General features: G+C 41.6%; 2 protein-coding genes across 3 annotated transcripts in view; both read left to right on the top strand.

The window, feature by feature from the left end:
• Positions 1–9,081, top strand: part of LOC104547872 (lipase member M-like) — a 12,493-nt gene extending 3,412 nt beyond the window's left edge. Inside the window, exons 4-11 of one of the 2 annotated variants that reach the window (XM_010193724.1) lie at positions 1,128–1,245; positions 1,934–2,132; positions 2,935–3,044; positions 3,760–3,896; positions 4,444–4,590; positions 5,652–5,723; positions 6,999–7,070; positions 8,848–9,081. In XM_010193724.1, coding sequence (XP_010192026.1) covers positions 1,128–1,245; positions 1,934–2,132; positions 2,935–3,044; positions 3,760–3,896; positions 4,444–4,590; positions 5,652–5,723; positions 6,999–7,070; positions 8,848–9,081 — 1,089 coding nt within the window. Of the gene's footprint in view, positions 1–1,127; positions 1,246–1,933; positions 2,133–2,934; positions 3,045–3,759; positions 3,897–4,443; positions 4,591–5,651; positions 5,730–6,998; positions 7,071–8,847 lie in introns of both variants that reach the window. The other variant, XM_010193725.1, reaches the window with a different exon arrangement.
• Positions 9,082–15,767: 6,686 nt separating this feature from the next.
• On the top strand, positions 15,768–22,500 carry LOC104547871 (lysosomal acid lipase/cholesteryl ester hydrolase-like). Its single transcript, XM_010193723.1, has 7 exons — positions 15,768–15,899; positions 16,784–16,898; positions 17,963–18,161; positions 18,782–18,891; positions 20,167–20,303; positions 20,881–21,021; positions 22,423–22,500. The coding sequence occupies exons 1-7, from the start codon at positions 15,768–15,770 to the stop codon at positions 22,498–22,500; spliced, it is 912 nt and encodes a 303-aa protein (XP_010192025.1).
• Positions 22,501–22,547: the final 47 nt, after the last annotated feature.

Below are 22,547 nucleotides of genomic sequence, written 5' to 3'. Positions count from 1 at the left end.
ATGCATGTCTCACAGCAGAGGGTATCTAGGTGCTGGAAATAACAAAGTAGATAAGCTGCCTTAATTTAACCCATCCTTTCTAATCACTCCATATACTACTGCTTTCTTTTCTATTTGCTTTCTCCACATGTAACAGCACATACAATGTTTGATAGAAATCAAGGCAAGCACCTTTCCTTAGTAAATCTCCAGCATTAATTTCCTTCTAAATATCAGTTACCAGTTTGCTATTGCTGGCACTGTCCCCATATCTGAAACAATGATTATCTGGAATGTCAGCATTTTGTTATCAAAGAAGAATCTAAACAACTAGTGGCTTTTGTTTGCTCCTTTTTTTGAATGACCAGCATAGATTAGAAATGGACATCTTTTCAGAAGAGCATCTCTTGCCAAGAAAGCCTGTTTGGAACTTTAGTCATTTGTTAAAATCTTGGGTTTTCTGTCCTGCGTGACAAATTAGATTGCGTAACTCTCTAAGGACAAGTTATAAAAAACAATCCTCTTCTGTAACAATACGGGTTGAATGTTACAGGTCAAAAGTAATACTTATTTCAGAGATTAAGATAAGCTGTGCTAGTGATTTGCCTTATAACTAACTATGCAAGTGGCTGATCCTGTTTTTTCCATACTGTAGTCAATTTTTCAGTGGTACTCATTGCATATGTGTCATTCAAGAAAAGGGCAGTTGTGAAGCTCCCTGGATCTCTCTGAAAGTAGTTTAAATAAGCTGGTTTCACTTCGCATTGCAGCAGATTAGGAGCAGGACCCAGGCAGCTCCTCATCTCAGCTATGTGAATCATAAGCTCCTGCTATGAAGTTACAGTGATTCTCATACCACCAGAATGCAAGGGCTTGTGATTGTATAACAGTAGTATAGTACAGGGGTTTTATAACAGATTTTAACTGAACAGTCAAATCCTGGATATAACACAAAGAATGGAGGAAATCTGTTGTAGCTTTCAGGCTACAATATCCAGTCTGGTATTGTAATATTCAGATGCTTAACATATGTAGACTAAATCCCCAGTTGTATCTGCCCTCTAATGTTTCTTCATTGTGGCTATCTTTTGCATATAATCTATGACATGAACTTCTGCAAGCAAATGTATTTGTACGTTCTCTTCTAGAATGAGCTCATTACTTACAAAGGGTACCCCAGTGAGGAATATGAAGTGACGACGGAAGATGGTTATATCATTACCATTAACAGAATCCCTCATGGTACACAGAATCAGGGAAACCCAGGTACAGTTCTTTAATATGAGAAGAACAGCCTAAGTAGGGTGCTTTCTGGAAAGAGATACCTTACATTTGTGAAATGCCCTTTAAAGCTTGTATACACAAGTGAAATTTTAGCAGAGAATTCTGTCTGCCCTGAAGAGCTGCAAGACCAACTGGATTTATGTCAAGCACACCTATTTATAATAAAAATCCATTATAATATGAAGCATATACTCTCATAATAAGAGTTGGTGAGTGAAAGTTAAAGAAAAAATAGGGTAAAGGCTGTAATCTGCCTATCTGCCTGTTTTGAGAAAGCTGTTCCAGCCTCTGATTGTGCTTTGGTTTCGCTTACTCCTGGTTAATACCAATGACCGATTCATATTTTGGGTAAGTAAAATCTCTGAAAACAATGCCACACCTTCATTCTATTTATCAGTGCTGAGAATCTCAAGCTGATGCTGCAGAGCTGTGCAATGACCGGAGGGTGCCAAGCTAACTTTGGCTGGTGTCATGTCACAAATCCTTACAGAAGCTTAGAAGAAGTTCTCTCTTTACAGAAAGGGATGTTTTGTTCTTATGATTAGTTGTCTCCCTTTAAGTTGGTGCAGGAATGAATCCCAGTATTGAATATGGGACAGTAAAGTCCCCAAACTACAAGAAAAACAAGAAATGTTGTAAATTGGTGTTTTGTTTCTTATTTGCTTTTCAGCTTTGAAACCTGCTGTATTTCTCCAACATGGATTACTGGGAGATGCTAGTAACTGGGTCACAAACCTGCCCAACAACAGTTTGGGTTTCATGTTAGCTGATGCTGGCTTTGACGTTTGGATGGGAAATAGCAGAGGGAATCGCTGGTCCAGAAAACATCGAAATTATTCCATTGATCAAGATGAATTCTGGGCTTTCAGGTAGACTGAACTATTGAAGGGCATCTCCATTGCCCACCCTTACATATTTGTTTAAGCTGTCTAAATCAGGGATTTACATATGATAACTTCTTAAAAGCATCATAGAATCACAGAACGGTTTAGGTTGGAAAGGACTTTAAAGATCATCCAGTCCAACTTTCCTGCCATTCTTTATATTCACTTTTACTGAGGTGCCCCAGTACACACATGTGAAATTTAATAGTAGTAGAAACTGCTTTCTTCTAATTACTGCTAGAAAAGGTTCTTCAAACTTTAGAGATACAGAGATATAGAGATAGAGCAGCAGAGCAACTCAGAGGAACCTGCACAGGTCATGTCCAAGCCACTCCTCAGTCCTGAAGGCAGTTTTGGAGGCTATTTAAAAACACTGGTCTGTGTATTACAATAACACTAAAGTCACAGAAGGAGAAAATGTAAATAATTTTTGCACTTATTTTAATGAACATATAAAAATAGGCCTTTAATACCTATTGTATAAAATCTTCAGTTCCATAGATGAAGCTCTATTACTGTTCCATCCACCTGTTCCATCTATTACAATTTCACCCGATATGTCTTGAAGTTACAGTCCTTCTGTTGATATCAAGGGAGAAAATACCTTAGAAAACCTCGAGTAGTATCTTCCAAATCTGGTACCAGAAAAACACAGAACCTAGAATAGCTAAATGATTCACTAAATGGTTCCTGTTGTTTCTTTGCTGACAACCCTGTAATAAAAATGTGAATTAAAACGGATTTTTAATCCATTCTACATGCCTCTCTTTCAATCTCCTGCCTGCAGTTTTGATGAGATGGCAAAGTTTGATCTTCCAGCAGTAATAAATTTCATTGTGGAGAAAACAGGACAGGAAAAGTTGTACTATATTGGCTATTCCCAAGGTACTACCATCGGTAAGTTTACACACAACAGACAAACATTTCAGGAAAACGGGAGTGAAATGTGATTTGAGATACTGAATGTATCTGGGGTTTTCATTAACTCTTTGCAGGCGTGAAAAATATAGGATAAGATGTTTTCAGCACATGGGCATTTTTAATTCACTATAAAGGCAACAAAACGTAATAGGCCCAATGCACTACTGCTGTTAGTCTGCTGACTTAGAATTATACTGACAATTATTGTGGGCCATGCAAATAATTTCTTTCCAAGATGCAAGGGTGTGCCCAACAGCAGATGGCCAGTTGACCAAAATAAATAAAATAGGAAGATGAGGGTACAGAAAGAGAAGTTGGCCAGTTTGGACGGTACATACACACAGAAAAGAAAATACGCAATTGGACTAACCAGAATAGAAACAACTGCTCCTCCCAGTAGTATAAGAAATGCATGAATGTACATCAGAAGTGTATGTTTATGTTTAAATGGGTTTGGAAGAAAGCTGCAAAGGCAAAATATAGAAAGACATTTCTGTCTGAAGAGGGAAATGAAACTACAAGCTGGTAATGTGTAGAGAAGAAGGATTTCACAGAAATCGAGGCTGAACTATCAACTCTGAACAATGATAAGGTTGCTTTGAAATTACAGAATAACATTTATAAATACTGAAAACAGTCTATTGTACAAATGGTTATTTTCTTAACTCCTTCTTATTTTTGTTTTTCTCAGCTTTCATTGCATTTTCAACAATGCCAGAGCTGGCTCAAAAAATCAAGCTCTATTTTGCGTTGGCACCCATCACTACTATTAAGTATGCTAGAAGCCCAGCAACAAAATTCCTCCACCTTCCCGAAAAATTGCTCAGGGTATGTGATATCTTGGTGTCCACTGTCTAACCACGTATTTGTTTGTTCAGCTGTTAAAACGGATAAACAGAAAGTATAGAGCTTTATGAAGTCTACTAATTTGCATGTGGGTATGTTTACCTTATGACTGATGCCTTTGGAAGCTCAGACTGGACATTAAGGGAAAGGTTTTATCTAGGGCACTAGCACAACACTGGGACAGGTTGCCCAGAGAGGTGCAGAGATGCAGATCCCCAAAGGTTCTCAAGGTTCCTGTAGGCAAAGCCACAACTGATGTGCAAGCTTAGAGCTAGAATACGAATTGGAGCTAACATTTAACATATCTCTTCATTAAAAGTGATGTAACACAAATTGAGTAACACCTGAGCAGGCTGATGCAACAAAAAAACATCTAATTTCTCTCTCATTTGTGGCAACATCATCTGGCAAATGAAGGAAAAGCAAGTGAGAACCACTGTAAGTGCTGCAGAAGAGGAACAGGGCACAAACACCTTTTAAAAACATCAGCACAATGTACCAGCGTACAAAATACCTATGTATTTTGCAGGGTTTGCTTGGCAAAAGAGAATTCCTTCCCCAGATTGAATGTCTCAGAAGGCTAATAGTCCCTGTCTGCAGCTACCGAGCCCTTGCCAGGCTTTGTGGAAGTGTCTTCTTCTGTCTGGGAGGCTGTAACCTGAAAAACATCAACCTGGTTTGTGTAACTTTTACCAGCTCTATTGAGAATTTAAGCTTCTGCTCCCAAAACTTACCTCCTATCCTGTGATGTGAATCCTGAATGTCTATTCGTCAGTGTAACATTGCAGGGAACAGTCTCTACTTCTGGACAGCAGTGTCTGCTCCTTGCCCCATCACTGGCAGGGCACCACTGCTTCACTCCTTAGAAAAGCACTTGGCACCATCCCTACAATCTACAGCTGCTCAACCCCCCGCAGAATTCTGCAGTCTGCCTTCTGCCAAAACTCACCTAGGGCACCATCTCCTGGCTTATACTGTGACTACCGGTCTCATTGGAGGTCTTCAATATGCTGGTATATACAAAAGAAATAAAACCCCTACCTGCTTCATATTTCCAGAAGCTCTTTGCAATGGAGAAAGGAACACAGATATTCTCCCTTGTCCTTCTCCTCCAAGCCTTGGGATGTGCTCAGAGGCACAGGATACCTCGCAGGTACCTGACAGAGAGTTGGTAGACACTGGGGGTTAATACATACTTAAGCATCTCATGTTCTGTGCAGCTGTAGGTCAGACCACCTGGGCATCAACATCTTGCTGCAGGATTTTCCAAAAAATGCCTCAGAGCACGTTCTCTGAGGAAGGATCACACTGTACCTTGTTAAGAAACCCCTGCAGGATTAGGGTGTGTTTTACTTCAAATAGTCATGCGTTCCTTAGGCAATCGCAGTTCCTTTTGCTGTTCTGTCCAACAGCGATTCTCTCTCACACAGGATCTGTTACAGATTCCTGAAAAAACCTACCTAGTTTGGGATCTAAATTGCTGAGTTTCTACTCTGTCCTTTCCACCTGTTAGATTCTTTTAGATTCTCAGTCATCCTGGAAAATGTTCTGGTTGGGGGCTGTTCTTTCAATGCTACTCCAAACCCGACACATTGCCGCATCTAGAGTAGCTCTGAGGGAGTCCCCAATTGCGCCACTCCAATTTCTGTTGAATTTATTGATACACGACACTGCTGTGGAAGATATTTTGATGTAAATCTGAATAGGAGAGAACACTCACTGAATATTTTCTTTCAGAACCGAATCAATGTCTATATTGCACAAACCTCCACTGGAACTTCTGTGCAGAACATAGTCCACTGGAGTCAGGTACTAGCAAACTCCTGGAAGACAAAATATGTACTCACCTCTGGCTTAATGGCGCAGAGCGGGTATACCTGATATCCTGCTGTGAAGCCATTGCTAACCTCTTGGAAACACATGCAGCCTGTGGTTTACAATTGAAATCTCAATTCAGAACTATTTTTCGTTGATCCTTCTTTTGCCAGCAGGATAGAAATACTCAATGTGACAAAGGTACATTTGAAGTCAACAATGAAATACTGTATTTGTGTAAAAAGATGTCCGCTGGAAGCCACATATGTACATACCACTTCTATTCTTGTGTATCGAGTAACTTTTATAAATGATGTCCAGAGCTCTCTGCAGAGCTTACCTTAAGAAGTTAGTTGTGTTTCCAATGTGGAGTCAAGAAATGAGCAAGACATGGGCTGCTTTGTAAAATATAAAATTTTACTAGTAAAAGCCCTTGTCCTTCCATCTCTTGCTTTCAAAGCTCTCAGTGTCTGGACAGCAACAAAACTATAAACTATTTAGTAGCCTCCTTATATCTGCACAGGTGTTTATTCAAAATTTAATAATACTTTTGGCTGCGAATTAATGTAAAATATTAGATTTTATTAATTTGCTTTTGTAACCATGGTCTAGATATGTAAAGAAGAAGGGTTACAAAGGCACAGTGGGGGGAGCGCTGCAAACTGACTCAGGTTTAATTTGGCATCTAGTTACAGACTGGCAAGTACAAGCATGCAGGAGTGATACTCTTAAGCCTTCATTGCCATTGTTGCTATTACTATTAAGGGAGTTAACAGACAGCTTACCTTTAATATTAAGATGTACATCACAGTAATAACAACCCATGCTGTAGGCAAAGCCAAGGAGCACAAGGGAAGAACTAGAAATGGTGACTTCTGTATTCAAACCAGAGAAGGAAAAGAAAACATAAGAAGGAGCCACTCAACAGAGCTGAGTAATAGCAACATGACTGTCAGAAGAGGACATGGCAGCAGTGGTGAGGGGAACTTGTCGGAGGCAGTTGTTAATAGCAATTTTACAAACCAGAACAAATTGTCTGTGAGAGCATCCCTGGGCCTTTCTGCAAGAGCAGTGACTTCTTTTGTTCTGACAAAAACATTTGACTCCTTTTCACTGATTGAGACTTTTAATTAATTTGCTGTTGGCTTCCATAACTTTTAGAACTTCCATTGAGTCTTTAGATTGGAGTCAGAGGCTCAGCAGGGACAGAACCCACAAACTTCCTGAATGATGGCTTTGTAACCACCCTTCTCTTGTTCATCCTCTTAGGAGGCCCATTCGGGGAAGTTTCAAGCTTATGACTGGGGCAATTCAGAGAAGAACATGGAAAAGTACCAACAGGTATATTTTGGTGAAACAATACTGTCATCCTTGGGCAACACAGGCATGCAGGAAGAGAGCAAGGAAGTAGCAGGAGACACATACCCTGCGTATAAGTAGATGGATTTACACACCACCATCTGTATTACTACTTTCCAGTTTGGAAGTCAACAGAGAAAGCATACAAGAACTAATAGCAATAATAAATTTTAAAAAGAAAAGTGAGAGAGTAAGACCAAAACTTTTCAATTAAACGATCAACATGAATAAGAGCAAGCATCAGGGATTTTGTGGCCAGCAGGACTAAGTAAGTGGTCCTTCCCCTGCACTCAGCACTGGTGAGGTGGCACTTCAGATGCTGTGTTCAGTTTTGGGCCCCTCACTACAAGAAGGACACTGAGACATGCTGGAGCATGTCCAAAGAAGGGCAACAAAGCTGGTGAAGGGCTTAGAGCACAAGGCTTATGAGGAGCAGCTGAGGGAGCTGGGGTTGTTCAGGCTGGAGAAAAGGAGACATTATCACTCTTTACAACTACCTGAAAGGAGGTTGCAGCGCAGTAAGGGTCGGTCTCTTCTCTCTGGTAGCGAGTGATAGGACAAGGGGAAATGGCCTCAAGTTGCACCAGGGGAGGTTTACATTGGATATTAGGGGGAAGTTCTTTACTGAAAGGGTTGTCAAGCACTGGAACAGGCTGCCCAGGGAATTGGTTGAGTCACCATCTCTGGAGGTGTTCAAAAAACAAGTAGATGTGGCGCTTTGGGACATGGTTTAGTGGGCATGGTGGTGTTAGATAGACAGTTGGACTTGATGATCTTGGAGGTCTCTTCCAACATTATGATTCTCTGATTCTAAGGACAGGAATGATAAAAGACGAATTTTGAAAAAGAAGAGTACATCTAGTGGATAAGACCAGAGGCATCTTGCCTACTAACATGATTGAAACCTTTGCCAATGTACAAGAGCTCAGATAAACAACATTAGGAAGAGATCAGCTGGAGACCCAATAGCTACCCCTAGGTTCTGACAGTCAGAAACAAAAGGACTTTGTCCTCAAGCAGTCCGTGTGTAACCTCTCCTCTATTCAAGACTCTAATCCCATTGTTGACCATCCCACCCTTTATGTCTCCACAAGAGCTTATAATTACAAGTTACATGTTTTAAGGATTACTTCCATGAAATGCAACTTCCTTTTGTTTGTCTTGAATTGACTTACCCCTGGAAAGTCACTGGATGCTTTCTAGGTTTTGTGTTATGAGAAGTTATGGGATAATTACTTCCTGTGCTCTTTCTTCATACCATTTGTGGTGGTATAAGCCTGTCTCCTGTCCCTGCTCTGGCCTTTATTTTCCAAACTCGAGAGTCCTAAGCTACTTCCTCTCTTGTCCTACAGAAGCTACTCTATACTCCTTTTCATCCTTGTCACATGTTGTGTTTCCTAACTAGACCATGTATGTCTTCTGGGGCTGACTAATACTCCAAAAGGACCAAGATCAGGGTTTATCTAGAGGCATCCTGACATTTTCTGTCTTGTTCCAGGTTTCTGCCCTATGAATTCCTAGCAGAGAGGACAAAGACCCAGTAACTCTTTGTCAACTCAGGAGGCATTTTTCCTTAGGTTATCCTATCAGCTGGGTCATCCCTGCAAGCACAGACAGAAAAGACAAGCAAGAGCACTTCATTCCCGTTTGTTTTAGGCATTTCTACTTTGAACAGTGACAGAAGAAAGCCACGAATGCATGTTTAAAGTTTACTGTGCATTCCTGGACATTCATTGCTGTGCTGCTCCATGTTTTCCAGGCTACTCCTCCCATCTACAACGTAGAAGACATGATTGTACCAGCTGCAGTATGGACTGGGGGACAAGACTTGCTTGCAGATCCCAAGGATGTGGCCATTTTACTGCCTCAAATTAAGAAGCTCATCTATCAAAAGAAGATTCCTGAATGGGCACATCTGGATTTCATCTGGGGATTGGATGCACCTTTGCACATGTACAGCGAAATTATTGATCTGCTGCAGAAGTATCCTTAACCCACAACCAGTAGCCATACCTGACTCATTCAATGACTCTTGCTTTCTCTGAGTGAGAACAAAACCTTCTTTTACATCAGATGGTTTCTGCTGGAGCCAGAGAGAAGATTCCTCCTGATCATATTTTCACACCACAGGTCACTACAATGTCATTTGCATCCTGATGGTGAACTTCATACTGTCTGGCAACCTTGTGTGTCAGTAAGCACTTTTTAATTGATACAGCCTAGATTCTGTTACGGCATTGATTAATTTTATTATTAGATGAGCCAATGACCAGAAAGTAAAAATTAAATTCACACAAAAAAACTCACTACTGCAAAGAAACTTTTTCTCTTCATTTGAAACAGGGTTTCTCACTTTTTTCATGAAAAGCAAGGGACACAGGGAGGGTAGACCCAGCAGAAAACAGTAGCCAGTCTTATGGTTCAAGCATGCACCTGGAAGATAGGAAACTTGGGTTCAAGGCCACACCTGAGATACAGAAATCTTGGCAGACTCATTCTTCGCTTACAACACTTTCAGGATCTGTGTATATGAACTCTCCAGGAGGTAGAAAGTATTAAGAGGTATCTTAATAATGACAACACTTGAGTGGGACACTTTGGCTCAGAGCTGCACTCTGAATCCAGCAAGAACCTCACATCTCCTGCTATTTCACATGGAAGCTACTGGCTACCACAGAGCTGAGCATAGTTCTAACCTTTATCATGGCTGTGAGAAGCCTCTCTGGGGTTTAAATACTAAAATTAATAGTATCCAAACAGCACTAGAAAGAGTCCATTATCTCTGTCCCATGCATATGTAGAGCACTTTGGCCATTAGTGGGACTAGCTGCTTTGAAAACAATGCTGAAAAAACTGTCATCCTACTTAATTTCCTGTAGGAATTCTGGCTCTATGAATATTGTTTCAAACAGGTAGTTACTGCACTAAGACACTCACTTGAAGGGTAGCCTCCATGGTTATTACATCACAGCATTATAGGTCATTGTCCCTCCACAATGAAATGTCATTAGCCTCACTGTGAAAAGAAACAGTGCATTTAGGGGTTTCCTTTTAGCATGGCACCCTCATTTGAATCAAGTCTGGCCTGCTAACCAGGGCAGGTACAGCTGTTACACTCAGACAGTTCACTGGTGACACTGTATGACCAGAGGGTCAGTGTATCACTCTCCAAAATGGTTTACTAGCCAAGCAAATTAACCATGTCTAGTGCTCCTTCTGCCTCTTTCGCTTCCAAGACAAACAACAGGCCTGTTTCATCTCCTGAGACCATTCCTGAAGCCCATCCTGTTTACTTGTGTTCCAAGAATGTAAATAGAGCTTCATCCAAACAAAACAGCTCCCCTTCAGAGAAGGACATTCCTTGCACCCAATACAAATTCCTGGGGAGAAATATTCTCCACCGAGTCACCTTTCAACTAACTCACTGCTTGTAAGGGAAATGTGTGAGGACTCAAGAATTATTTTGTGTGTTTTCAGTACTTACAATGGGAAATGCAATAGCAATATTCCTGAATGAAGCCATAGCATGCCCTAAATTCACCTAGGAAAGAGGTTGCACCTGTACAGCTATGTTGGAACGTGAGAGACCATAGAGGAGGTAAGGTGTTGAATTTCCTTGGAAAATCAGTAAAATCAGGATGGGCAAGCAGCATTGGAAACAACATGGAAACTGTTAGTCTTGGGACATAAGGAGGGACTAGATATCATGTTGCAGAAGCCCTTCTAAGTGATTAATTTATGGTTTGGTGAAAGTTATTGTGACTTAGAGACATCGGAGCAGCTGAGTTATAATGCTTTTCACTGAGAAATTACCAAATTACGTTTTACATAATCCCAAAAAAACGTTCTTTACTTTGTATGTAAAGCACAACTGTTACTGTGGTTCGCTGACATCCTGTTCTTAGTTCCCTCCTTTCCTTCCTCCACCACCCAAGGGTATCATGTTATATGCAACAGTGTTCCCAAGACCAAATCTCTTCCATCTGGTGTTCTTCTAAATGCTCATCAGTCCATGATGAAACACAAGCTCTTCTGAATGCACTTATGAGTTAATTGGCTGAAAGGGCTGGTCCTCATGTAGGAGTATTCTACTTTGTTTGTAGCCCAGCTACATGACCATGGCCCATGGTCATCAAGCCAGTTCCAGTGAAGACTGAGCCCCCAAGCTGACTACAAATGATCCAACAGTTAGGCTAAGATCTCTAGATACTGTGTTTTCAGAGTTGATGAAAATCGATGGGGAAACACAAACCCTTGCTTGTTCCTTCACTGGGAGAAAGGTTATACGATGCATCAAGCTTCTCTGGCACTAGAGGGTCACAGAATCACAGAATCACAGTGGACTCATCAACTCTGAGACACTAATGTAAAATATAAGATGGCTTCCATGCGTTGTGCTGCTCACTGAAAAACAGACTTAGGAGTCTGAGTGTCACGTTAAAGTTAACATAAACCAAATGAAAAGCAATAGCTGAGACAGTGTTCTTGGGAGTACATTGAGAGAAGCTGGAGAGAAGCTTCTTCCTCTTCATCCTGAAAGATTACATTCAGAGCAGCCCCTCAGTTGGGCAATGGTACAGGTCAAGGTCTGCCACGGCCCCAGGGAATGGAACACCCAAGCCCCAGCTAAACATCCTAACCACTGATTTGTAGATACTTCTTAAACTCTTCTGCTCCATGGTGCATTTTGTGTTTATGAATTTAACCAGAAGATCTTTTTCATCACAAGGATTTCCCCACTTCTGAAGCGCTGCCAAATCAGCACTTAAACACGCTCTACAATACGTGCTGCCAACTCATGACACTTACAGCTGCTACCCTGAAGTGCTCATTGTGCTTTGACTTCCTTTTATCGGTGCAGGTTTCTGCCAGTGAATCAGTCTGCTAGTGGAGACAGACCAGGAACTACGGCAGAAGACACAAGCAAGGCAGTTGAAGCAGAGGTAAGTTACTTGTACATATGTGTTCATGGTCTTTTTCTCCATTGCCTGTCTACATAAACACGTTCAATGCTGATTTTCTGTAGCTGCTTGTAAGAATAGACAGCTTTTTGCCTCCCTGATCTGTAAACCTATTGCTATGCATGGAAGTGTGTATTTGCTTTTTAGAAGACAAAGAAGTTTGTCCTGCACAAAAGGAAGAAGAGCAACGGGTTTTTTCCGTTTTGTTTTTTTTTCTCAGTCTGAGAGCAAAAGAATGAAAGACCCCGTATTGCAACCGTGTGTGTAAATTGGACCACCTGCTCTTGTGATTCCATGCATATGTACGTTTGTTAGTGAGTAAGGCAGAAGATTCTCACATGCATTGAGTCACAGTTGCTTCTCTGGTTAGTGTGTGCATGCCTTACAGCTTACATGAAATAAATTTTAGACTGCTTAAAGCATAAGGATAGATGGATTAATTTCTGAAGGGCTTGTATCTTAGTTCTACTAAGATTACTTAGTTTTACTAAATCTTAAATGTGCCTAAAAACTTTCAAGGGCATTTCTCTCTCTGACATTTTTCCTTAGTATGTTCTTTAGCAACATTTTACCAAGCCTGATATTTCCTTATGACTTTCTCTCACTAGAGAAAATTGGCTGTTCATGGCTCCTGTCAAACATTTATTCCTGAAGCTTAAAGGAGCACTGGCCTGCCAAGATTGATATTACTTAGTGCACTGTATCTGATTTAAAAGGCAAATACCTGGAGATCCGTGAGTCATGCCAGCAAAGCCAGGTGATCATAGAGCACACTGAGAAAAGTTTGACCCAACAAGAGGAATAATTTCTCATCTGCATTGCCTCAACTGGTCTTGGTAGTGATTTGAAAACAAGCTGAGGCATTAGCAGAACATTTTCTTCCCAAATGAGATTCCCCATGCAGGGAGAGGGAGGCATATTTTACTCATGTTGTAACAGAGTAAAACAGCAGAAAGCAAAAAAGTGTGTTGTGCTGTACTGAGTTCGTAGTTCTGAGGCTTCCTGTTTTGAAAACAAAAATTAAGAAGTATTTGATTTACAAACGGAATCCAACAGAGTGTGTTTAAATGCCAAGACTAAAGTTTTGGGTGTTTCCAAACTCTGTTTCATTCCAGCTGTCTGATGACTCAGGAGGCTTGACTTCTTTAAATTTGTTTAGTCAAATTTAAATGTTAAATTGAAGATCAGAAAAAGTTGGAACTCCTTCTTCTATGAGAATGTTTAGAGAATGCAAAAATCCCTTGGTTTTTCCTCCCTCACTCCCAAAAATCCTGTTCATCTTCCCCACTACTTGTCAGGGAATATTCTCTTGATCTGCAGCTCCATCTCCCAGTCTAAATAAGCTTCATAGAGCATCATGTCTTGCCATAGAAGATGCTTTATGCTAGAAGCAGACTCCAGAAACATGTGGCTGCATGAGAACCTCTGTTCTTCATTAAAAATTGGATTCTTCACGTGTAGTGGACCTAGCAACGCCTGGTTTCAGAAAGACTTGTTTCCTGAGTCCGCTTAACTTCCTAATGCATGCAGGCAGGTCTCCTGTGAAATATTCTCACAAACCCTGATGCCCAGCCATGGATGCTGTAGCTACTTTGAAGACACATGGACAATGTCTAGTTGGCTGATTCACTCTTGCTGACCACTCAGCTGGTTGCAGAACATACAACAGCTGCCTCCAGCCTGCCTTCCCACCAGTCTGGCACCAACCTTGGTAAATAGTCCCCCGCCAGCAAACAGTTCTCAGGAGCTCCTGTGAACTGCATTATCTTACAGGCTTGTATCTCAGTGCTGAACTTGGCAGATATTTACCAACAACATCAGAAGTTAATTACAGGACAGGCAGAAAGGTGAACTAGCATAAACACACTGCGGTTATAGAAGCATGCCCTCTTCTTCTGAGAAAGCCAAGCCTACAAGAGCAGCAACGTCCCCAGTCATTACTGGTGAGGCAGTCTTAGCCTTACAAGAAGCTGTGATGAGCTGAAGACTTACACTGCATTATGTGTCTCTTTGTTCCCAGAGACCCATTATTGAACATTTAGGTAACCTGTCTGATCTTTGAGGTCTTTATCCACATGGGCGATGGCTGCTACTTTTCTCTTCACAACCCTCACTCTCTCCTCACACATGCAGGCACAATATATGACAACAATTAGATGTATAAGCGCTTTTCCAGAATGTGTAAGCACAGTCCTGAGCTTCATGGATTAATCCTTTTCATACAGTTCTTCACATTGGAAAGGAAAATCCTATCCTACCTACTTGCAGGTCTCTTGTAGGCAAGGAGCACTGAATGCATCAGCACTTCTCTTGCTCTCCAAACACTTGCAACTTGTACTCCCACATCCAGTAACTTTCTGGGACTCAGAACCTGCTCCTCCCTTTTCTAGGAAGTTTTTTTGAGTCAAAATTTGCATGTTGGAAAAAAGGTCAGGAAGCTCACAGAGAGCAGTGTTCCTGCACTCATTAACTGGGTTCTGGAAAATAAAGACTAAAACCTGGAGGGATATCTACTGCAGGTGAAGTTAGCATAAACTGGTGCTAAATAGTCTGCACTCTGCAATTTGTATTCAGAAAAGCTAATCTGGTACCATCAAGAAAGAGCAAGGTCTCACCTCCCCATGACCAAGACAAGATCTGTAACATGGACAGCCATTTCTAAGAGATAAAATGGACAGGCTGTTGGCAACATGAAAGCAGTCTCAGGATCCACTGTTCACTGCTCTAAAACAGAATCATTCTGGGTCTTCTCAGCTGGTGAAAGCTGACAACTTTGAGAGACAGAAACTGTGGACTCAGAAGTAGCAGTAAGAAAAATGCAATTATCTGGGCATAGCAGAGCAGGTTGTTGGAAGAAATGGGCAGCAAGGGGCAGGTGAAGAAGTCCGAGGGGATGGTAAATGGAGACCTAGTCCAAGGTCTAGGTCCTCTAGACCTAGTTTCCATTTTAGTCTGAAACTACAGTTTCAGTCTGAAAAGCAAGGTTGACTGGGAACTGACTCATGGGCCTTCTGGGGAGTCACACATGGTTACCTTGTTCACTGACTTCAAACAGAACTTGAACCCGGTCTGAAGCACATCACCCCATGGGGAAAACAAAAGCTGGCACTGATCTCATACAAACATTTTCCCCTTAGCCTATCACATCTCCTCCTAGAGTTCCAGAATCACTCCAGGGCATGCAAAACCCTTCACAAACCTCATTGACTGATCCCTCACCCCAGCACACCACTGAATCAACACCAAGAAAGGGATTTGATCCCAAATGAGGAGAGAGCAGGTGAAAAGAGAGCCCATCTCAAACCTCTCTCACCTCATTCCTGAGGAGATGGGAAACAATCAGTGCTTCCTTCTCCTTTCCTCTCTCCTGCTGGCTGAGAAGTGGAGGCAGATAAAAGCAGACAAGCTGGGTGGTGGTCATCTCAGTTACTCAAGCTTCTTTGACAAGCTTCTGCTAGGATCATGCTGTCTACCAATCACAGCTCCCTTGTTATCTGCAGAGTGCTCAGGCATAGTTCTGTGTGGTATACCCAAGTGTTTTCCTCACCTGTTCTGCAACCCTCCTTGTTACACAGTGTGAGCTGTGCACAGTCCTATCTCAAACAGGTACCAGAATTGGTAGCCCCCTGTGGAAAAGGCCTTGGGCAACCTTCAGGAGACTCCCCACTCTCTTTTTAATGCAAACACCACTGCATCTGCTCTTTCACACAGCCCCAAGATGTGGTGCCTCCTCATGCTGCTCTGCTCCCAAGGAATTTTCTATACAGCAGGATTCACAATACTCTCCACTCTGAATTCAGACAGAAGCCAGTACTGGAAGACTCGCAACCCTGAAAGCTTTATGAATGTTGTAAGTTGGGTCATCTTCTCTTCCTTTCTTTCTAAATTGTCTCTCCCGCTACCACCACCACCACCCCATCACTAACAGTCCCTGTCAGGAGGCTAAAAGTAGAATCCCTTCAAAGGGGTCACTTCAGTACTGTAATAGGTAGCACCTGATGCTATTTCACCCTTCAAGAAGAAAACTTGATGCTCCTATCCAAAAAGTCTGAGCTGTCAGAGAGAATGCCTTTGCAGTGAAGGCAAAGGTAGGTTTCTAGTCTCAAGGGAAACAAAGTCATCCCCTTCTGTACCAACCTGTTTGCTCAGTACGGTGACAAGGGAGGTTGAACCTCCTCTTCAAATGGCAGATTCTTACAACACAAAGTAATCCAAGACCCCTTGCTCTGAATCACTAAAGATTTCCTCACAGTACATGCCAAAGAAGGTGTCTGTGCTCTCATGCGTTTCTTAGTGACAAGAGGTTGATCCTTGTTTGCCTTGCATTCATGTCTTGCCTAATCACACTTTGGCAAGAAAGGACTCATTACATATGAAAATCCACAGCTTTTGGCATTCTCTCATACAGATACTGCTACTTATTTAATCTGTAGAAAGGTATGATCTGTGTCAGCCTTGCCTTGACAAGCTATCTCCCAAACTGCTAGTCAGTACAGTTCTGCTTTGGCCCGTGATATGCAGTCAAATACCAGACAACTAGCACCCAAGCAGGTCTGAAGACAACTTTGATGTATCTTTTTACAGGACTTGTAATATTTATTCTCAGCTGTGGTCACTGTGGCCAGGGTCCTTGCACTACCCTCACAGAACAGCCCATATCTACACTGCTCAGCTTGGTTACCCTCCAGAACAGGACAGCTTGCACGTTAACAAGCTCTCCTTTGGTTTCCACAGAGTGAAATTATCAGGTATCATGGATACGCCAGTGAGGAATATGAAGTTACAACAGAGGATGGATACATTCTTGGTGTCTTCAGAATCCCTGCTGGGAGGAACAGCCAAAATACAGGTGCGATACAGTTACAGGACACAAGGAATATCTGAGAGCCAACTCTTACATGGGCTCCCCCATCTTTTACCTTTGCACATGCAATGGCATGTTCCATGCCTTTCAACCTCAGCGGGAGCACCTAGCCAGGAATGTGGTCTGAATTCTTAATTAATCTGAAGTTCACCATTCAGTGTCTCTGTCCTTGCTTTAGACTTTTCTAACAGTTTTGCCATATCCTTTTTTTTTGGGCTGGGCGAGGGTTTGGTAGACTGAATTTGGGGATGCCTTGCATTAACAACCTAAGTAATACACATTTAAAATTGAAGTCTGACAAGAAAGCTTCTCAGGTTATGAATATGAATAATGATTCTCAATCTTCTGGAGGTAGATATTCTTAAGGAAAATTATAAGAAAACAGGTCACCAATGAAAAGCAAATGCATTCCATCTATTTAATCACATTTACTAAATGGAATACAAACTTCTACCTGGAATTCAAGGCACCCTAGATACTGCTGCTTTGTATATTATATTACTTACTGTTAGAATTACAGAATAATTTATTTCGGATGCCTCCTCCTGTTTGGATCTCCTCCTTTGGAGATCATCTAGACCAGCATCACTCTCAAAGAAAGGTTAAGCAAAGTTAGATCAGGGGCCTCTCAGCCCTGCTCAGTTGGTTACTGAATAGACCTAAGGGTAGATATGATTCTCTGGATGAATTATTCTTTGTCTTCTATACACTGTTAATTCCTTCAGCAGTTTTCAGCTGTGGGTAGATGGTCTCAATATAGGGACCTGTGAGCTGGCTTTCCAGTGCAAGAGGAGGTGCATTAAATTCTCCTTATGGAATTCTGTATTTTCCAGTCCTGTCATGAAGTGGTTACGAAATGTCATGAAACAGTTCCTGCTTGCATGAAACAAGTCCTTAAGGGTTTCTTAGATCAACATTTATGCATAGTTCTCCTGGGAGCTTCTTGAAGAAGGAAAGATATAAAACTTCTTACAAACTAAACTCTACACCCCAATCTTAAATAGACATTAACTACTGCTTCAATATAACAATACTTTCATCTTTTCCAGGGCAAAAGCCTGTAGTTTTCCTACAGCATGCTTTTCTAGGAGACGCTACCCACTGGATTTCTAACATGCCCAACAACAGCTTGGGCTTCGTCCTCGCAGATGCTGGCTACGATGTCTGGATGGGAAACAGCCGAGGGAACACTTGGTCTTTAAAACACAAGACCCTTAATCCCTGCCAGAAAGCATTCTGGCAGTTCAGGTACTCTGTAGAGAGAGAATTACTCAAGGCAGAAACTCTGAGGGGACTAGGTAGCATCAGCCTGATGGTTTTTACCTAAACCAGCAACAGAACAGGGTCTACACCAACCAAGGAGAGAAAAGAACCAGATGAGCAAGGATGGTAACTACTACTCAGAGCTGGGAGCTTTGGCTGGGGAAGGGATTTCAGACACTGGGAAATAAGATGGGATGCTGAGGAAAACAGAGACAGCACAGTGAGAATAGCAAGAACCTCAGGTGGAACAGGCTGAGGAGCCTTGTCTGGGAATCTCTGATCTCTCACAGCTGAATTCAACCAAGAGAGAAATTTGGTTTTTAACCCATGCTAATGAAAAAAAAATGGTTAAATTCAATTCCCCAGGGGCTGCAGCTGACAGGTGAAACTGGCTCCTACTCTGCACAGAGCACAAGGTATCAGGCATCCTGGCAGTACAGTTGTGTCCCTCTACCCCCTTCTCTAACTCAAGTAAGAATGCAGACAAACTGTGCAACCTTGTCTTTCAAGGGGTCCTGCTTGGTGCAGTGAACAAAATTGACATTCAGTAACTCACACTGTGGCAGCTGAATTGTCTGCTAGCTTTTTGTGTTTCTTCCCTGTAGCTTTGATGAAATGGGTAAATATGATATTCCAGCAGAGCTGTACTTCATCATGAATAAAACTGGACAGGAGGATTTATACTATGTTGGTCACTCTGAAGGCTCAACAGTAGGTAATGTCATGATTCACAACCATTTGTGTTCCTACCAGATCAGAAGGTGGGTCTCCCCATTGATGCAGTTGTTTTTCCTGTTCGTGGAGAGCCAGCAAACGTAGAAGTGCCCTCTGAGTTGAGATCTGAAAAATATGCCAAGCATTTCTAAAAACAGCTTTGGTTACCCTTAACAAGCAAAGAAACCTAGTAACAGAACCAAATATAGTTTATCCTCTTAAATAATTAGAGACAGAGAAGTGGTTATTTGCTGGGTACTTCAGGTACTGGCACTGGGTATTCTCAGCAACAGGAATTTTCATTAAATTCATCTTTTGTATTAAGACATATAATTATTTTCCTTGTGAACAGGAAGGAAAAGCTAACAAGATAGAACAGCACATATAGTACATAATTTCAAATAACTGAAGACAAGGAAAAAGAACCTCAACATTACTAAGTCATGCAACTTACAATTTAAATCGCAGTTCATGAGTGGCTATAACTGGGTACGTTACTGTTTAAAAACATATTGCCACAGACTGAAAATTAGGAAAGAAAATCATTAGTAACTACCTTTCTCTTAGTGGCAGTCTTTAGTTAGCATAAACTCACTTCAGGGCCTCTGAATGCAACTAACTTTCTTTTACCATCAGCTGAAAGTTCCTGATGTTTATTATTCATGTGAGATCCATGAATGGACATTGATTAGGAATGAGCAGCTGCCAGTTCATTAGTGTAAACAACACCAAAAAAAAGAGTAAATGAGGGAAAATCACATATTGTCACAGCTCCAGATCTGTTCTTTCTTTTCCTCTCATAGCAGTATTTAAAGACCCTCATGGCAAAACAAACTAACCATCTAGGCTATCTTCAGCTGCCTTTGATGCAACCAGATGAAAACACTCAAAGCTCCCAGTATTTAGCTAAATATTCTAGTTTCATGGAAGCATAAACATACACAGACCTTTAAAGACTATAATCTGAAAAGCTGATTTTTTACAAGGATTTTTTGAACTTCAATCTCATTGACATGTTGCATACAAAAACTGTTCTGATAAAGGCAGTGTCCAGACATGCTCTAAACCTCAGAATGAAATTTGCCTCCCAGATAAAACTAACTTAAGAACTTAGCTTCAACAGTTGCCTTAGATAAATATGCAACACAGACAAATGTGAACAGCACACAGTGGGCTACAAATCTAGTCTAACTTCTTGTTTGCTACCTACTGCTTATTTATTTATTTTGCCTGCAGATGTCTTCACTATCTCAAGCTGTCTCTTCTGTGTTTGCAGCCTTCATAGCATTTTCTACGTACCCTGAGCTGGCTAAACGGGTGAAAAGGTTCTGTGCTCTGGGCCCAGTAACCACATGTCCACATGCTACAAGCCCTCTGGTTAAGATAACAAATGTTCCTGAACCACTGCTCAAGGTATGTCCTTTTTCCTTCTGAGAGGGCCAATGCCTGACTTACCTTCACTGGGTTCACTCAACCTGAGATGAAGTGTTCCCAAACAAGTAATAAGCTGATACTGAGCTTGGGATGAATCAAGTTCTCTTGAAAAATCTGTTTCCAAACTCTGCGGGGAAAACTCTAAAGGTAGGGCTTGTAGCAGCGGGTCCCCATCAAGTAGAAGTCTTGTGAACCTCTGTTTCATCATAGGGCTCTTGCTGTTAACTAATATTTGGTGGCCTCATGCAGGAGGAACTAAACCAGAGCTGCACTAACAGCTGTGACAATCTCTGGGACTTCAGACATGTGTGAGCATTGAGTCCACTGCACTAGAAATAGAAGGATGGCTTCCTCCAGGACTGATGCCAGTAGTACGAAGAAGGAAGGATATGTGATGCACTATGGGGAAGAAGGTGTTTTAAGGGGTTCTGGGAGAGAAAGCTCTTTCAGCAATCTTTGAACACTGAGTTAGGAGGCTAGGCTATTAACAACATTTTTCTGCATAAAATGTTCCTGTAATTAGACAAAAAAGTGCTGTGCTTTTCCCTTCCCTCAGTTCGTATTTGGCAACAAGGGATCCCTGCACCAAATCAAATCTCTGAGAGGACCTGTGACACAGTTATGTACAAGCTTGGATAAGTTTTGTGGCCGTGTACTCTGTTACATAGCTGGAGGCAACATAAAAAATCTGAACACGGTAAGTATATTCCAGAACACCTACTTTAAGTAAAACTTAGGTGATTTATGCACTCTGTCCTCACCTAGTAACTGTCATGCATGTAAATGTACATAGACCACAACATAGTGCTCAGCAGACTGAAAGAATGCCAGGACATTGTGTGGTGTGAACAGTGCCAAACACAACTAGAGCTGATGGTAGATGGGACTAAAAATTAGGCCCATTCCAATCCCAGAAAGAAAGGCCTGGATTCACTCTAGAGCTGTATTGCACATGTCAAGAGATGTGCCCTCTTTTGAGGCTAAGCTGACCAAATTTTGGCTGTACACAGATGCTCTTTAGAAAGAGCTAACGGATAATGAAGTCAGACTTCTTGGTAATCCCGTTCCCAGTTTCCTTCCTTTAGCATGCAAACACCAGGGTCCTCTGAACACTGGATAATTTAAGGAGAGGAAAAACCTAATTTTTCTGCTTTTCAGACTACTTGCACCAGAACTCGGTCCTAAAGAACTACTGCAAGGGGCACTGTCCATAAAACTGGGCCACAACATGTAGAGCTGCAGAAAGTCCTTGCACTATGCCTGAGGAGTGAAACACAAAGACTAGTGTGTAAGTCAGAGGGGACAGGAGAGACAGGAAAGTTATCCCTATGCTTGACAACACATGGACACTGTAGTGTGTCGTAAATCCTCTTTACAGTGGTCAAAGTATGCAGAAGCTGGTCTATGTAATGTTTATTACTGTGGTATCTGTAAAGACTGGGGCCTATTTTTCTCCATCTGTAACCACACGTAAAAGCACATACAGGAAAGCAGCGAGAATCAGAGGTTCAGTGCAAAAGCAACTAAAAGGCAATGCAGCCCTTGTGAATTGCAGAGCTAAATCATCAAGAATCTTTGCTGACTTGGATTAAGACACTAATGTGGTTCTCGGGGCAAGATAACAAATCTGGGGAGGAATCTGGGGGGATGGAACTGGAACATCTCCTGAACAGAACTATAAAAATGCAAGCAGAAGAAAAAGCAATCTGTTTTGCAAGCTGGCTTCCTTAGTACTAGAAGTAAAGTGAAGAGAAAAACAAATCTTCAAAAGACTGACACATGCATAGGAGTTTGATGTGAGGTCAGGAATCCACTGTAAAAGGACTGCAAGGTTTTTTCCTACTGTTGCTGAACCACAGGATCCCACAGTTGTACTATCTTCATGGGACAAACTCACTTTCATGGAGAAAGCATGCAGACGCATACTATTAACCAGCTATTCCTAAGTCTTCTGCTCAGTTTTCTGCCCGATATTTGAAGAATATCCTATTAAAATGGGGTTTTAACACAGCAGCAGTATGTTGCTTAGGTCCTTCACAGCTTTATTCTGGCACAGCAATGGATCCCTGCCTTTATAACACTTCTGCTTTCTCTCCAGAGTCGAATAAACACATATGTAGGACATTCGCCTGCTGGAACATCAGTGCAGGACATTCTTCATTGGCATCAGGTATAACTGCATATTGAGAAATAAACAGACTCTTACTACTGCTTTTTATGCAG

This window comes from Mesitornis unicolor, unplaced genomic scaffold (genome assembly GCF_000695765.1).
Source record: "Mesitornis unicolor isolate BGI_N332 unplaced genomic scaffold, ASM69576v1 scaffold46361, whole genome shotgun sequence".
Classification (NCBI taxonomy): domain Eukaryota; kingdom Metazoa; phylum Chordata; class Aves; order Mesitornithiformes; family Mesitornithidae; genus Mesitornis; species Mesitornis unicolor.
Note: the sequence above shows the minus strand (reverse complement) of the source record. Positions and strands in the feature narration are given on the sequence as shown.

Bases quoted from the DNA above. Each gene is read 5' to 3' on its own strand.
- LOC104547871 (XM_010193723.1), top strand. From the start codon at position 15,768: ATGTGGTGCCTCCTCATGCTGCTCTGCTCCCAAGGAATTTTCTATACA. The intron at 15,900-16,783 runs GTAAGTTGGGTC...TGGTTTCCACAG, and splicing joins CTGAAAGCTTTATGAATGTT to AGTGAAATTATCAGGTATCA. The intron at 18,892-20,166 runs GTAATGTCATGA...CTGTGTTTGCAG, and splicing joins CTCTGAAGGCTCAACAGTAG to CCTTCATAGCATTTTCTACG.